The sequence below is a fragment of the Larus michahellis genome, chromosome 5 (genome assembly GCF_964199755.1).
Source record: "Larus michahellis chromosome 5, bLarMic1.1, whole genome shotgun sequence".
NCBI classification, from domain to species: Eukaryota; Metazoa; Chordata; class Aves; order Charadriiformes; family Laridae; genus Larus; species Larus michahellis.
The window spans coordinates 38,189,503-38,206,858 of NC_133900.1; the positions used below are offsets into that span (position 1 = coordinate 38,189,503).

Consider the following 17,356-nt stretch of genomic DNA (forward strand, 5'->3'; position numbering starts at 1 on the left):
TAATTACCTCTGTGCGTGTAAGTTCTTCAGCCAAATGCTTGTTTAATAAGCTTCTTCCCTCCAGTTAGATGAAGTGTTATCCCGTCTCTCACCAATGATACGTCTTTTTCCAAAAAAACCCATATGCTTCTGGTCCAAGCTGTGCTCCGGCCAAGTTGGCCCCTGGCAGACACGGTGTTGTGTTGCTCTTTCCAAGAGTAAGGAAGTGCGCCATGGTCTGGATTTCCCCACCCTCAGGCGTGTGTGTGACCACAGCAGTCCCTCTTCCACGCGTTGTCTCTGCATCGCTCACAAATTAAGTGTCTTGGGGTTGGCAGACCTATTGCAAAACCTGCAGGTGGTGGCTCCATGATACCAAAGTCCAGTCTCCTGCTAGATGTTTCAAACGATGACTGCCACATTTTGAGCGATGTGGCCTTTGAGTGTGTTTTTAAGCTGTTATGCTGTAGCAAGGAATCTTTATGGCAACTTCAACCTGCTATTTTTTTTGCAACCTACCTATAAAGTAAACACTTTGTGTCTTAAAACAGTTGTGGTCATTCTCTTTTACCTTCAACAATTTTTTGGGTGCCCTGTGGGTTAGTCTCGGTGTGCACACACACACAGTTTGTATTAATTGGGCTAAAGCGCTCGGCAACTTTCATTCAAAACAGCATCACCCTTTGCACGTGTTGATCTTTGGATATGTGCAGTCAGTTGCAATTCATGTGCTGTGTCGTTGGCCCTAATTACTGCCTTTTTATTATTGTATCCTAGACGTTTTTCTTAAATTTGACATTTTCCATTTGTGCCCTAAAGAAAAATACGGGATTTCAAATGAGATCAAGTTGTTGGTATTGCAGTTTGGGATGTGAGAGATGCACTGCCTTTTCTGTCCAGGTACCTTCTGACCTTGGTTTGGAAGAACAGAACCGAGAGCTGCTGTTCTCAGCTGTGCTCCATAGAGATGAGAAAATTCCCAGTAGCGGGCGTGTCCCTCCCGCCAGCACACCCAGACGCATCCTTCAGAGCATCCCCTTCAGAAACTACTTATTTCCTCTTTCATTGGGGTTTCTCACTTTGTAAAAAGTCTGATGGATACAGTGGTGTGGTGCTGCCCTACCCGCTTGGTGCATTCGCCTTTCGGATGCAATTTGATTTTTTTTTTTAGTAAGATCAGTAAATGTCCTAGAATGGGAGAAAACACGCTGTGATTGGGGTGGACCCCGGACATCGGCGGGGGCCGTGTTTTGGCCTGGGAACAGGAGTGGCCAGGCTGTAAGCCTGAACAGCATTGCTGCCACCACCAGTGCCATCCTAATTGCTCTTTGGCCTGGGCACAATGCCCAAGCGGTCCGTTCACTCCTTCAGAGAAAAATATTTGCAAACAAACTTACTGCCTCCCGCGGAGTCCAAGGGTTTAAGTTCAAGAGGTTAAGTTCTATTTACCAAGAGAAGGAGACCATCTAGCACAGCGCGTAAGCATTCCCTACCCTTCTGTGCACTCCGCTTAAGCCTCACAGAAGGTTTTGTGCTTCAGGAAGGTTTTTTTAGCTCCTCCAAAATTTAGGAAGAAAAGGATGGGAGCGGCGTGATTTCGTGCAGTTAAATTATGTCATTGCATCATTTGAATTTGTAGCCGCAGCTACTGTTTGAGGGCAGCTTGATTTAATAGGCAATTTACTGTGCTGTATTTACTGAAATTGCTATGTCATGCCTGCAGTTTTTATGACGGCTCCTATTACATTTGTAACATTTAAACTGCATCTGCAGTTATGGGTAGAATACTGGGATTTTCCTCTTTCTTTTCTTTTCGCTCAGATAGCTCTGACACAATACAGTAATGCTGCTTCTGTGTCCGGATCCGATTTAGATAATTACCGTATGGTCTTCCTTGCACCTTTTGAGCATTATCAGCAGAAACGGAGGGTACATGACACTCGGGCTGCTTACGTTAATGAGCAAACTAACGGTAAAACACCGCAGATTAGCAGGGGGCACTTGCCTCCGTGTGAAATGCGGTAAGAATTTATATTCGTGTTGCTCTGATTTGCTGGGGAGAAGAAAGAAAAAGCTCATAGCCAACTTGAAAAACGAATATGCCAGTGTCCTATGGCAACTGTCCAAGTGGGTAGCGCTGATATGTAATGTTTTGGGCCAAAACCGTGCGAAAGAGGGTAAAAATTGCTCCCTGTTAAGGTGGTGTCAGACTTGCATAAATAGGTATTCAGCTAATACGCCGGCGATGCCAGCTGTCAGGCTGAAGACAGCCACAGAATGCAGCGCTATCTCAGTGACTCTGCTGGCGGTGAAAGGCCAGCTCTGACTAAACATACTTTATTTTTTAGGGGCCCCCAGCTTTCCTAAACACATTGCGGCCCAGCATCAATGTACTTCATTTGTTATATGCTCAGTTGGAAGCCTCTTACTTATGAATAGGAGCATTACTTGGATTCTCAAATATGTAGGTACTTAAAGTGCTGACTGTGCAAATCTTTTTGTTCATTGATTATAATGGTTCTTGTGTGGCAGCTGGATTAAATTAAGACTGAAGTCTCTGGGCTAAAAGCCCTGATGGAACTTTTGTGCAAAGGCTGCATTTCTTAACCAAGTAACTTTCTCTGGCTCTTCGGCAGACTGCCCACATACAATTACCTATTGTGGACTAAATACCTGCAAACTTACATTTCTGACGAAGTCAATTCCACAGCAGCTGTGTTTTATCGCGGTCTACTTTAAAAATAACTAGCTTGGATTTAGACCAAAAAAGAACGTGGACGAATCAAATCCAAGACAACTAAACTGTGTCCAGCTCACTGCTGCTGTGTCAGTTTGGCCAGAGCTCAGACAAAATGCCATCTCATCCTCAAAGGAGAGGGGGTGGCTCCAGGTCTCGGTATCCCTTGCTGCACCTTGAGCCGACTCATGTCTCTCGGTGTCCAAGAGCAGCTTGTTGTTGGCAGCTCTGACCCGTGTCTGTTTTAAAACTCCAGAGTAGTAACATTGGTTTCTGAGCTTCAGTGTGAAAAACCTAGTGGACTGTTAAGACCAGTCTGAAAATACGGCCTCTCGAGCTCTAGAAACGAGAAGGTAAAATATAACTTACTGATGGTTATGCCTGCTCAGTGGGTGTAAATGCTTCAGATAGTTAAAGCTGGGGCTGGTGCAACCGTATGTCAGAACTTTTGCATTGTGCTTACACAAAATGCCTGTGCGTGGGGGAGCGCTCCCTACAGTGAAACTGTTGGCCTTCAAGTGCTCTTGTTAGGATTAGCTCACGGTGGTGCAACCTCTGCAGCTCCAAGTACTGAACCCAGCTCTGGGCCTTTCTCCAAGGCTGCAATGACAAGGCCATGGATGTGGCATAAATTATTGGCTGTCCGTGTAGGTGCTGGGGTAATGTGGGGTCTGGCACGGCTGTCACCAGTCTTTTTGGGGGGAAAGCCAGCAGATGAGTTGGACCTCCCACACACAGATAAAGGGGAGGGACAGCAAAGGTCAGGCTCCCTCTCCATCTATATGTACAATATCTGCAAGTGCTCTGAACTGTGAAACGCCTGTACACCCTACGGGAGCTCTTAAGCGTCTGGGACTAGGACAGTCCTAGGGGGAACACCATCAGTGCTCATTAGGACCATGCGCCGCTCACTAAACTCTACCTTCTTTTGCATCTTTGCTGCCTCATGGCAGCACCTGAACGTTTCTGTAGATTTGCTTTATTGCAGTTAAAATTCCAGCTGTACGGCCTGATGTGGGATGTGTGTTGGAGCGGAGTCAGAAGAGAAGGAGAACTCCTGGAGGTCTTCTATTCCCGCTGCAGTCAATCCCTAATTACTGATCTGGCTTGGTCCAGAAGCTCTGCTAGATGGAGTTTGAATTTGCTATCGCAATGGGCAGAAAAAGGCACAGCAAATCACAGGTCATGACAATTCAGGATTTTCTATTTTATTGTCCTCCTCACACTGTTTAGCAATAGAATTCTCGCTCTGTATGTTATCGGAAAGTTTACAGCTTGTTGGGGGGACAGGGATGACTGAACATCCAACCCAATGCAGGTAAGCTGCTAAGCACTTGGGTCAATAACTCTTGACCTCCTACCTGCTCTAACTTGGTTTTATGTGGCCGTTAAGTGAAGCAGAATCAATGAACTTTGGAGTATTTGTAAACAGCGTTGCGAGGAAGATGCAGGCAACAAGGGCAAAAGGACCACCAGCATGCTATTCCCTCTTCTCCCTCACGGTTTGAGAAGGGAGTTGAGTAAACACCCAATTTGTTTTTCTTTACGTGAAGAAATCCAAACACTCTCCATGTTGAGCATACCCACAAGGCCATAAATCGCTGCGAAGGTGCTGCCGAGGTCAGTGGTTGTGCCAGCGCGTAGGTAGAGAGGTGCTCAGAACAGAAATGAGAAGATTACAGTACACCGACACCACGCCGCAAAAATGGAGTGGAAAGGGGCCGCGGTGAAACCACAGCGTGAATACTCTAGCTGTAAGTTTTTTAGTTAAGGTTCCTATCATATGCTTCTATTTTTAACACAGTTAAAATTAAACTCTGGAGCCGAGGCTGAGGGCTAGAAATTCTTTCTTCACTACTTCAGCATTGCCAGCATCTTTTTAAACAACTTTCTTCTCCTTTTCTGCAACCTCGGATATGGGATACTTCAGCTATACAGGATAGTAAGTATCATCTCTCCACCCTCAGGAGTGACCTCCTAAAGGACTTCCAGCAACGAGTAGATGAGACGAGATTGTCATGACAGCGTCTGGTGTCAGCTTTTAATTTGTGAGCATTTTCTTTGGCCCTCTGTTCGTGGACGGTTACCGCTGAAAATCTGCACGGAACTGTCCTTAATTCACCCCGCCTAATGCTGTCGCACAGATGGCATCTGCAATCAGCAGACCAAGGAGCGCTCTTGTAGCTAAATAAGACTTGCAAGTTGGGGTCAAAGCCTCAATGTTAATTCTTCGGTTCCTAGCCTCCGTACAAGCACGCTCAGAACAGCCTCCTGGTCTGCAACACGTTCTGACACCAAACGCTTTCATCGGGGGGCTCTGCCTTTTACCTTGCGGCCCCACTGTCCTCTGGAGTTTTGTATTTGTCTTGACAATCGCAGATACTGAATTCCTTGAGGCTGCTGCTTCTGTCTTTTAATGTGCTCCATCAACTACTGCTACACGAATATAAACCCAGGCTAGTTTGTGCGGGATGGAGTTTCCTGTGGAGCGTTTAGAGTTTGCCTTTAGCCCCATTTAGGACACAGAGGAAGGTGGTGGTTGTATTTAGGCTGCTCTATCAGGCTTTTGGCAGGCAAAGCGGGATCCGGTGTTTTGGTTGTATTGGTTGGATGGAATGGGTGTAAGGTGACTGCGGAGCCCCTTAATGCCGGCTGCCACAGTGGGAGCACTATTGGCCGGCCCTGCTGAGCTCTCCTATCTCCCGGTCCTAGCGCTGCCAGCTGCCACCGCTTCAAAGTTGGTAGCTCATAGCCCCACAACTGTTAAAAAGATTCATCATCTCGCTCTCATTTGATTCAAACCACTTTTTTCTATCAGAAAGAAATTTACATTTTGTGTGCGTCTGCAAAAGATTTCTTTAAAAATTTTACAAGTGACTGTTTCATAATATAGTGCAAAATTTATAGACTATAGCTGCTCTTTCCCTTCCCTGGAAGGGGAAGAATATTACAGTTATCCCTTTTTAATCTTTCTTGTTATCCATTGTGTCTGTCAGGTAGAGGTGAAAATAGATGGAGATTTACAGTACATCCATTTAAAGATGTACTCATCTTGAGCTTGGCTCATGATTTTTAACAGATTTTGTACCGTATTAGCAAAGTGTAATTACGTAGGAAAAGAGTGGCTAAGAAGAAGTAGCTGTTAAAAAGACATCTACCAGCAGTAACCACAGTACAGCAGTGGAGATGCTTCCTCCTTTCAAATACAGCTTAATTACTGCTCTTCCAAATACCTACGACGCCTCTTTTTTAAGAGGCACACGCTACAGCAGAGGGGAAACTCAGCCCAGCAGCATCAAGCTGGGCAGCAAAAAGCATTAACCTTGGAGGAGCACCTTTTGGAAACAATTGTGTTTCTCTCAACTGAGGGAGTACCTTTAAATTAAGGTTCCAGATTTCATGCAGAAGCCCTTGTGCCTTTTCGTTTCTTGCTGCCATGGCAAGAGTTGAACAGAATTGTAAAATTTGAAGTTTGCTGCATAATCTAAACCTTTATTGACTGAACACTTACCTGAAAACTCACATCACTAAGTAAAAATGGTACTTCTTGCTCATGATGTGAAAAGTGATAGTAAAAGCCTTTGTGTGAAGGTCAGGTTACATGAAAATCAGGGGGAGGTTCGTTTGGGATTTTGGGTTTTTGTGGGGGGTTTGGTTTTGGTTTTTTTTAAGGGTCACAGTTTTTGATTGCAACCATGTTACTGCTTTTTGTCAGCTCTATGACATTTGAATTGTGAAGTTATTTTTATGTGAACAATGGGTATACATTTTATTCATTAAATGTATTTGAAAACCACAGGGTTTTTCTCCTTCTATTAAGAGTTCACACTTGAACCGTGAGCCAGTTTGTACAGAAACGCTCTCCCCGAGTCATACATTAGCACTACTCCTCACGAGAATGAACTGCCATCAACAGAGTTTGAACTAGTGTTGCAAGCACTGCGTTTGCAAAAGGTGACTGAAGTCCCAGGGCCAGACCCGCTGCACTCCTGTGACAACATCTGCCCTGCAGCCATAGCCTAAAGAACAATTCTGAAAAAGCAGCTGACGTCTGGGATAAATGTGATCTTTAAAATGCACGGCTTAGCAGCCTCCAGAAGGGATTTAAGAATTTCAAACCCCTGGTACTAAGTGGGATTTCTTTCCCTAGTAAATGTAAATTTGATGGGTTGCTTCTAGTTGTGTTTTCTGTTAATAGTTTGATCAGCTAAAGTGGGTTGGGACTGGGAGGTTAAGTCTAGGACTCTGGATTTCAGTGGGTACTTAAAGGTAGGCGCTGAAAAATGGAAGATATAAAAAAAACCAACCAGCATAAAACTCTCCCTTGGATTAAATAGTCCAGCAGACCCTGGAACCTTGCTCGGTTTTGGTAAGCCAAAATTGCACGTTCCGTTCTTCCATGAAAGGGTGCAGTGCCAGGTGAGAGCAGAAAGCGACATGCCAGAGAAGGGTGCAGCCCTGGGCTTGGGCCTTTGTAACACAGGGTCACGTTCTCAGCAGCAGAGGAAAAAAAAAAAAAACCAAATCGGGGCAAATGGGACCTTTATTGAGCTACTGCACTACGTGTTCCTCTGTGGGTTGTGCAGGGCCGGCAGAAGCACGCTACCGCGGCAGTCTGCTACGCTGGACCTCGTGGGCCAAACTGGGATGTGAACCTGGGAAGCGCTCGGGCAGCCATCCGTTAGGCACTCGTCGGAAGTGAAAGAGCTGTGAGTAGGCAAAGCAGATGTTTGGGCACCTAACAAGGAGAAGGCGAGCAAACAATCTGACGCTAATTCTTAGCTGTAGGCACACCTGTTTGTGGCACTAGCCTTGGGCACTGACTTAAGCAGCTCGGGACTTCATCTTTTCCCCATCCCTCAGAAACCAGGGAGAATGATAGCAGCGGATGGTTTTTTCCCTTCTGCTAGGCATGGAGGCACACATTGTCTTCTTAATTACTGTTCGGTGTTTTAATCATTGTTACTAGTGTGCTCCCATTAATTGACAATGAGTTGTTAGTGTGCACCATCAAATTTTGCATTCAAGAGCTGTGAACTTCTCTTCTCCCAACAAGGCCGCTAGAAAAGCTGAGTTTGCACTCGCTTTATTACAAACGTAACCCACAGAGCTCCAGCGCTCTGCATACTCACAGACACCCCCAGGAACTCGCTTCCCGTGGCGGTGTGGAAATCACATTTCTGAATGCCACGACAAAGGGAGGGAGATGCAAATGACTGTTCCGTCTCCTGCTAGTCTTTTGCTCATCTGCCTTTGGCTGCTGCGTCCAGGGAAGGCTAGGACGAAATGCCGCTTGGAGTACAACCAACAATCCTGATGATGCAGGAGGAGGCACCGAAGTTCATTTGCAGTGAACTAGACAGAACGAAGCACGTGATTTCTGTAGACACTTGGGTGGTTGTTCTCTTGCGGCTACTCTGACAGCTTCTTCTCTAATAATTGCTTCACCAGAACAGGATTGGATCGTCCTCGTGTTTCCCTTTGTACCAGGCCAATCAACTTATTTAGAACTTTGAGATTTCCTGCCTTTATCGCCATAACCTTTAAAGAAAAACAAAACAACAGACACCACTGTTACATGAAAACTGGATGTCCTCACTCGTTCACAGCCAAGGTATGAATATTTTTGTTCTTTGGACCATTGTCATAGAATGCTGTATTTTGGGCTGTTATTTATAAAAACTGCTTTCAGCTTTGCAATAAGCTCCTGCTCTGCTCCCATGAGACAACAGCAAGTCCCTACAGCAGCAGGGCCTTACAACTAATAGAAAGATCTGCTTTTATTGGAAGTCAGAAACACTTTTGGATTTTAACAGCGTCTGCAACTTGAACAGCGCCTTCCTGGAGAAGTGCCAGAAGTGAGATGAACTTCTTTTTGCTAATAGAATCCACCTTTTTACTCAATATACTGTTCAGTTATAACAAGTAATTTGCATCGAGTCACAATCTTATTTGATAATATCTGTGAGATCCTTCAAGCACAGACGTAGGTGCTTTTGTAACAGCATGTTATTTCCTTTAAGCAAGGAACCCTTTGCAACATAGCAATTAATAAGCTGATCAGAAATACGGCCTCCTATCAGACAGCTAGTGTTTGATGCACAATCACCTACAGAATAGCGAGGGCCGTATTTAAAAGTGAAGACACTGAAAAAAGCACTGGAAATTTCACTTCCATGCATTTCTGAAGGAGATGTTACCTCTGAAAGACAAGCTTCTGGCCTTCATATTGTTTGTGTGGCAGGGAAGACATTCTCTACATTGCCAGAGCTACTGGGCAAAACACGATAGCTTCAATTAAACAGGATGTCATATTTACAGACATTAAGGGAAGGATTGCGAACATATGAACCACCCACTGTGCCAACAGCAAGCACAAATGCAAATATTGCCACTCATTACGGTATCCGAATTATTGACACACTAAAATATTCTCTGTAATGTCACAATACGGAAAGGACTCACGACTCCTGATCTGCTAGAAATGACCTGTGCGGGGCAGAGCACAGAACAATCCAGACACTGCATTTTTCATAAAGTGCTCAGCGTTGGCTCGAGCAACTGTTTGTAAGTTAGTTCATTTTAAAGAAAGTTACTATCAACAAGCAAGGCACACTTTTTTCTTTTTCCCGTCAAGTACTCGGCTAACTCTTTTGTACGGGAAGCTCTCTCGCAGCACTTTAAAGCAATGAACTGCAGGCCTTCAAGGCAGCTTTTGCCTTAGCAGAAGATCACCTGGAAAAAGCAGGGAAGTGAGGCCATTCTACTGCATCTGGCTTGACTAAAACAGTGGAAAACAGAGAGGAATTACATTCTCAGAAAAAGCATTATTATGGAAATGGGAGTGTAGTTACGGACCTTCAGCTTCTGCACTTCCCAATCAGTTCTAATGTTCTTTCTATCCACACTTGTGCTTCCGTGCCAGTCTGAAAATACAGCAGCACTTTTATCAGGCTCTGCAAATGAGTCAGTCTGATGGAGGTCACGCCGACCTACTGCAAGCTCATTTTCTTTATCAAAAGCTCTTGCGGAGCTGTTAGCATCCCCCAATGAGATCTGGGGTGGGTGGTATTGTTCTCAAAAGATGTTAATGTTTTTTTTCCAAATGGCAAATGTATCTAGACAATGTTTATATTAGAAGTACGCTATTCACTTCTGCTTTTACATTTTTGCTCCACAGAACATATAAGCACTTGTTTTCACTTTGCTTTTTATAAAGCAGATTTTATAAAGCAGATTTTAGACTCGGTTGAGATCCCTTCCCACTCCTCCCCTTTATGATCAACACGGGTTTTTTTTTCCCCTTTTCCTGGCTCAGACCTTGTTAGACCCACAAGCCAGGCAGACCGCTGCATGTTCTTCCAAGGCGATGGGGAAGAGCCCAAACCCCACCTCTCCTACCACAGCATTTGCACTGTTGCCACAGCCCAGCAGCAGAACAGCCGAGCTGACAGCAACTCTGCAGCCACCGAGGCCACTGCCACGGGGGTCCGTCTCCTCCCCACCCCACAGCCAGCGTCAGGCAGGAGAGCCAGCTCAACTTGGCTCTTTGGCAGTGGAGGGAGACAGGAACATGGCGAAGAGACAGATCCAAGTAAAATTTTTGTCTTGCCAGCCCTGATACAGTCTCTTAATTCCATAACTAATATATGCCTTGCTGGCAGATAACTTCAATCTCCAGCTTCTGAACAGTTTAACAGTGTTGCGCTGATATCACAACAGATGACATAAAAATCAGAGTTATGTGGCCGGGTGGCCAGATCAGGTTAATGGCAGTATAGCTGAAGAGGGAAAGAGCCGCACAGTTTTCCTTTCCTGCATTAAATTTTTATGGTCTCTCAGAATGACTTAGCATATTAGCCAGACTGGTAATTTCTTCTGCTGATCATTTTGTGTATGCTTCAATTTCCAAAATAACATTTAGTAAAATAAGAAAGGAGAAGAAAAGCCTGATAATATCTGAGCAGCAGCTTTAATGCTCCTATACTGGCTCTAGAGCTCAAATGACAATCAAAAGGAAAAAGAAAGAAAAAAGGCCATTTTAAGCCCCTTTTTAGTGCCACAGACTGCCATAGTGCACAATCTTCCCAGCGCCATCATAATCACCTCATTTTCTTGTCCATCAATCACCGCCTGGCAGATCTGTTCAAGCTCTTTTTGATCCTGTATCAGCTCAAGTTTCTTTTCTTTAACAATTTCAAGAGGAGTCTTCTCTTCTCCCTTCCACAATTCCGCAAGCACCTGAAAATCACAATGAGTAGCGAAGGTCAGTGTCTTGACTTATCACTGTTGTTTACATGCAGTATTTCAGTTTACTACCCAAGAAGCCAGATTTTAGTTAAAGCAAGAGCAGATTATCTAAATGTGAACAAACCCAAGATTTAAACCTGTGCCTCGCTGAAAGAGCTCTTGTAGCCTCCCTCTTCTTCGGCATCCTCAAATAAAACAAAGCGTTTTCACTCTGCATGAGTGCAGGTTAATGGTTCACAACGGGTCCTCTGCAGCCTACCGCAGTACCGGGGCCTGCCTGCTACTACCAGGGATGGAACCTGTGTGAAGAAGTTTGTCTCTCGCAGCCCCCGTGTACCTCGCTGGGAGGGGGGGCACCATAGCAAAGACTGTCACTGCCTGCAAGGCTGCCCCTCAGGCAGTACTCGCGCTCATCTCACATTATTCACAAGAACTGCCTGAGAGCAGTAAGAAAATGCATTTCCATGAGCAATGTCTCTGCCCGGGAACTGACGATTAGCTGACTACTGTACCAAGTCCAATCCCAGGTAACTCATCCCATTACCAGTCCTCATCAGCCAGCTGTAATGAGGATACGTATGACAAAGCAGAAGAAAAATAGTGCCGAGCAGAATGAAGGCAGCAGCCCCAGCCCACCTATGCATCACCTCCAAGTACTGGAATGCTGGGTGAACCCAGGCCTCCGGAATAATCACTTGTTAATGCTAGTGTGTTTTCCAACGCTGCAGCAGGGCTATCGCCCTGGAATAAACTTGAGAGAAGAGAACATTTATAAAAAACCAATTTCCTTGGGCGGTCATTTTCTGTATTCCCTTTGCTCTTATTTCAGAGCTGTGGGAGGAGAGAAAGGAAACCATTATTAAAACAGCTGCTTGTGCTCCATCCTGAGCTGAAGATATGATTGTATGTTTGGGCCATTGCTGTGTACCAATATGGAAATGGATGTCACGCCAGAATTTCAGCATTAAATACTCACTGCAGGATGAAGCAGCAGCTGGGACAAGGAGAGGAGAAGGGGCATTCAAACTGCATGTTAAATAATCAGCAGGGGAGCAAGACAACTTGGGAAAAACGAAGCACGTGGGATGGTATCTTAACTACTCCAGCAATTTTCTTCAGCATGAAGAATTTTCTGCTACAAAAGACCTTCAGTTAAACAATTTTGTGGCCACAACAGGTATTTAAGAACCATGCATTGATACAATTCCTGCAAGAGGAGATTTGTTTGCCAGCGGTATCCCAAAGCTTTTTATGGGATCTTATCCCTCCGCTGGAGACCTCGAGAGAAGGTAATGACACACAGCTATACTGTAGCAGCTACAGCTTGTTTTTTCCCCTGTAAGAGGGTTAAAGTCAGATCACAATATTAAAGTTACTGATAAGCAGCCAGAGTTACAGCCGCTCTTATAGGTAAAGCTTTCAGATGTTTATAGCTAAATAAATCAGTGCATTATACAATGTCTTCTACAAGATCTTCCTTCTAGTACAGCACTTAAAAATCATCATGCCAGTGCTACCTGGAATACCCCTAGAAAGAAATACAGCCAGCAGAGATTCAACCTGTCTGCAGCCACTCGCCTTCTTTTTGTTGCACTCCATTGTTACCTGTCCCACAACCCCCTCCTGCTCTTTCCTTGAGGGATCAGGCAGGAAGCTTTCTGTCCTCAAGGCCACCCAAGGCACCGGCAGGGTACATCACCCCTCAGAAGCAGCCCTGTCCTCTATGCACAGCACAGCCCAGCCCACAGCAAAACACCCTGGAGAATCTGAAGCGCTGCTCAAATCAGGGGCTGGACAATGAATAAGCCATATCACTCTCCTGGGAAAAGGCAGATGTGATTTTTAGGACTGGCATGTATTCAAGCAGGATGCCACGAGCTGCAGGAGGGGAAAATCTGCAACAAACAAAAAATCTAAGCAGCCGACCACAGCAGAGTTACCCAGGAGCAACTCGTACATCAGGCTGACTTAGATCAGGGGCAGGACAGCTTGACAGTCAGAGATCCAGCTCTGATTCCCTGCGCCAAACATCTCCTGGCACTGAGAAAAGCTTGCCCATTAGAAACCTTGAAGGCATCAGATTTTCCCGGTGACATCTGCATGGTGTGTACTTTTCGATTTGGTAACAAGCACCTCCGCTTAGCTAGTAGAGCAACAATGTTATCAAGGCCATTGCTTGTTTACAGGTACCTAGAAAAGCAGAAAGAGATGTGGCCAAGACCTGTCAAAGATGCACTTTTAAAAATGTGTTTCTCCACTTGGCAAGGAGTATGAATCTAAAGAAAGCAGTTTAAAAAATGATTTCAACTCATTTACACAAACTGCCTGCACCAGAACAGGAGGATCAAATTATGAAGTCTCCAGAGCCAAAACGAGAATCTCAGGCCTCATTTCCATTACTGAAATCTCAGTAGTTTCTACTATTGATTCTTGCCCGAGCGTGATTAGATTTTAATGATGTTCTGCTGTCTCTACCTACACAGGCATAGCAGCAAAGCATTGGTCGAGATGAATTAATCAGGACTTACACGTCTGGCTGCCACGGGCATCATATCAAACATTTTGCAACTGGCGAATGTGCCAGCTGACTGCTGTGCCTGAGAACGCTCCAACTGGAAACCCTATCTGCAGTGATTTGCTGCCAAGTGTGGGGGGAAGCAGCAGGCAGTACCACTCGAGTCCATCCTGTGGGCATCTCTCCTTCCCAGTGATGGAAAGCCTCGATGTCTGGCAGTTGTCCCTCAGCCTCCGACAAAAGTGAGGGGCAGGCTGGGTCCAGTCCTCCAGATGGTACAGCCATAATTGTCAAAGCAGATGGTTCTGTTTAGGTTTGTGTACTGTACTCATTTCCCTGCTATCTACTTTGGAGTAGGAGTGCCAAGTGGGTCTGTTGAAGTTACTCCTATGTGAGTGACCTGTGCAACTGCAGAAGCAAACAAGACCTGGGGTCTGCTCTCCTCCATACCCTGCAATAAATCCCCAATGAATGTGCAACGAGGGTGTCCACGAGGAATTGCTCCAGCGTGGCTCTCAGCAGGGGCAAGTTTCTGCTTCTCCAGCCTAGGAGCCAGCCTTCTCCCACAGTGCCGTAAGTCAAAGGCAGGCCCCTTACACCAGAGACATACTCACTGCCAGCCCCACAAACAATCGGGCAGACTGGTTTCAGCCTTGGGTGAACGGCACCAGCACCTCCCACTGTGATCTTCAAAACGGTGCCTCTGGGGTGGGACACAGGGTGTGCCTGTGCAGGTCCCCGATCCAGGACACACTCACCCCACAGCCCTGCATGCCGGCAGAGCTGGAAGCTGCTCCCCTTTGCACAGGCACACCAGTCTGAAACTGCTTCGGAGACCTCTAGAGTAGGATGCTATATTTGATGGCAAGTTGGGCGTGAGCTCTGTAATTACCTAAGTGGTAATTATGGAAGCGCACAGTGCCCTTTCTTTGGCATATGCATCCTACCATACAATGTTCTGTGTCTATAATCAGTGCTTACAGCTTTTATCTGTCTGTGTTTTAATGCCTTATACAGCAGAGACCGAACACAAAACCTCTTAAAAAATTTAAACTGTTAAGAGCTTCCTGCAGCGAGCATGTATGTGTGTGCATGTCTGTGCGCTCACCCCATCGAACCCTTCCATCCTTTCTTGTTGGATCTGTCTCTACCACTGCAGTTCAATCTCCCCCACCCCAAGTGCTGCAATTCGTCTGCTGTTGTGTATATATAGCCCTTTCTGCCCTCGGGCCATCCAGTATCTCTGCCTACTGCTGAGAATTGTTATAAACATTTGTTATTCTTCCGACATCCAGGCAACTGAAATACTTTTCTAAATGTGGCAAGGTTTCTGCAGTTTGATAGCATCACTCAGTGATGGCAAACAGTACTGTTATTTCTCTGTGTCCAATTTCAGAACACCGAGGACAACATGCACATTACAAGGAGTTGGTAATTAAACAAGAAAAGCATCTCTGAAATTCTTGACATTTCATAAGCTGTCAGAAGTGCTGGCACACAAATATATCACAAGGCAAGAAACTCCCGTAGAAGAGTGGCAGTACCCTGTCTCTACCTCCACAAGGAAGCTGAGAGTCAAGATTGGAGTTCTGAAGCTTCCCTTTCAAACGCAGACACCAAACTGATGGGTGTGCCATAACCCCGCAGGCACAGAACTGCTCTGCATTCCAATGCTTTTCCTATTAATACTTTATCTCCTTTTTGAAGCTTTTACTCTTCCAATCCAAAATTTCCAAATGCAGATGCCTGAAGTCAGGCACTTAAAATCCTTATTTATGATGCCTGTCATATGCAGCTGGCTATTCACAGAAGCAGACCACCAACGAGACCAAATTAATTAAGATCCACAAGCATCTCCAAAAAAGAAAACAACAAACCAGGAAGTTTAAATGTCTCCAAGTAGGGTAAAGAGACACATTTGCAACAGTTACACTTGGTTTATAATCGTGCAAAAAAAAAAAAAAAAAAAAAAAGTGAATTGACTTCAGTACATGCTAGAAGGATGGAAACCTGCCCTGTGTATTTCAGAGTATTAAACGCTTGAAAGCAGACAAGGCAAGTTAAATATCTTCATTGCAAGTTAAACATCTTCACAAACAGTTTCACCGATGAACACCTGAGAAGAAGAAGCCATCTAATGCATTTATCTAGAGGACAATAATTAATCTGAAAAGACAACGCATTCCACATAAATGAGCTGGCAGCAGTTTAAGGTGAATGACAGATTATTCCCTATCACAAAAAACTCCAAATTTTGTCTATAGACACAGCAGTCACCAGATCCATCATAAGCATCTCACAATTTTAGACACAAATCATCAAGAGATGATTTTTCAGCCTGTCCCAAGCAAGATGATACTTAAAAAGAGGGAGAAACTAGCTTTACCAGCAGTACTTGCTTCAGAGGTCCTTGATAGCACTTGCTCCAAGAAGCAAGGATAAAAGAAAGGCCAGACCTCTCCACTTTTAACTCAGGGGTACACCAAAGCAGAACTCTTTTGTGACTACACTCAGGTGAATAACATCCTTTTTCACAAGCTAATGCTTGGGAACATAGACCTTACTGTCCCGTAGTACCTAGTAACAGATACTCTCAGCTTAACTGCAAGTCATGGATTAGCTCCCACTGACCTTTCACTCAGGTCTGACTCGAACTGTGAAATTGAGATCGTGTCCCATCTGTTCAGAAGCAGGATTGATTTAACTGACTTCAGTTCACATTGCTTAAATCTACTACTTGGATTGTGCCTCCTCCTAACACTGAATATGCAGATGTATCTGTAAAATTATCTACACATGAGGTATTTTCATCTATTGTATGTATACAGTAGACACAAGATTTATCCTTCATCAACACTCTACATAATTTCCTTTTAAAGCAACTGATGTACCAGTAGACACTGATTATAAAATTGCTACACAAATGGAGTAAGCAGCCACAGATTCAAAGTATAGTAAAATCAAGAAAGGTACTTACCTGCTTTGCTGCTGTAGAAGAAATTTCTTTTTTTTCTAGAAGGTTCAGAAGGTCAGCCATCATAAGAGAACTGATTGGGCTAGGGAAAAAGGGGGCATAAGTTACCTCAGAATAAGGTGAGTAATACATCTAGGCTGTTGTTGCTTGCCTAAAGATCACACAGTTAGCATCACAGAATTTTCTACGTTGGAAGGGACCTTTAAGATCATCGAGTCCAAGCACCAACCTAACACTGACAAGAACCATCACTAAACCATCACTTCAGCAGGACAAGCTAGTATTTTCCCTTAAGATAAACTATATTCAAATTTGGTACTGATCGCCTGATTATGCCTTACCATCCTCATATTCCAAAGAAGGAAGGCTCTGATTACTACTCTTAACTACATGGTCATCTTCTCTGCAAGGTATTTGGTGAAGTTCATTCAGCATGACAATGTCAAGGCCTACGTATTACTGCCTAGCCTAACAAACTTCACAGAAAATAACTAAAGCAGAAGCGAGGAACAGAGTGACACGATACTATTCATGGTACGTGAGAAAAGGATCACTTTTATTTCACCACTGTAGTAATCAAGAAGCCTGACCTTTCCTTTACTGTAAGGGAATGTTCTTTCAAATAACTGAGCAGGACATTGAGAATCCAGCCGATCACTTTCTTCGGTTTCATCTGTGTCTGTTTTACCACATTTTCAAAGAACTCTGTTAATCCATCTTCATTCTGTTTGAGAGAAGTTAAATGCACAAAAAAAGATACCAGAGTGCAAACGATTAATTATACAATTACATTTGGAGTATAAATACTTAATCCTAAAGTAAACTTGGTTTTGCGAATTCATTCGAAAGTCACAAGACTTTGAAGTGATTTTATTAACATAACAGCAAACAAACTATGTTA

The 17,356-nt window shown here is 44.5% G+C and overlaps 1 protein-coding gene across 3 annotated transcripts in view; it reads right to left on the reverse strand.

Moving 5' to 3' along the window:
• Positions 1 to 6,463: 6,463 nt before the first annotated feature.
• The window catches only part of GATB (glutamyl-tRNA amidotransferase subunit B), a 44,688-nt gene continuing 33,795 nt past the window's right edge, over positions 6,464 to 17,356 (reverse strand). For all 3 annotated transcript variants that reach the window (XM_074589662.1, XM_074589663.1, XM_074589664.1), the window contains 4 exons: positions 17,046 to 17,179; positions 16,459 to 16,537; positions 10,823 to 10,957; positions 6,464 to 8,257 (listed from right to left, as the gene is read on the reverse strand). In XM_074589662.1, the coding sequence (XP_074445763.1) occupies positions 8,129 to 8,257; positions 10,823 to 10,957; positions 16,459 to 16,537; positions 17,046 to 17,179 (477 nt within the window). In that variant the 3' untranslated portion in view covers positions 6,464 to 8,128. The remainder of the gene's footprint in view (positions 8,258 to 10,822; positions 10,958 to 16,458; positions 16,538 to 17,045; positions 17,180 to 17,356) is intronic.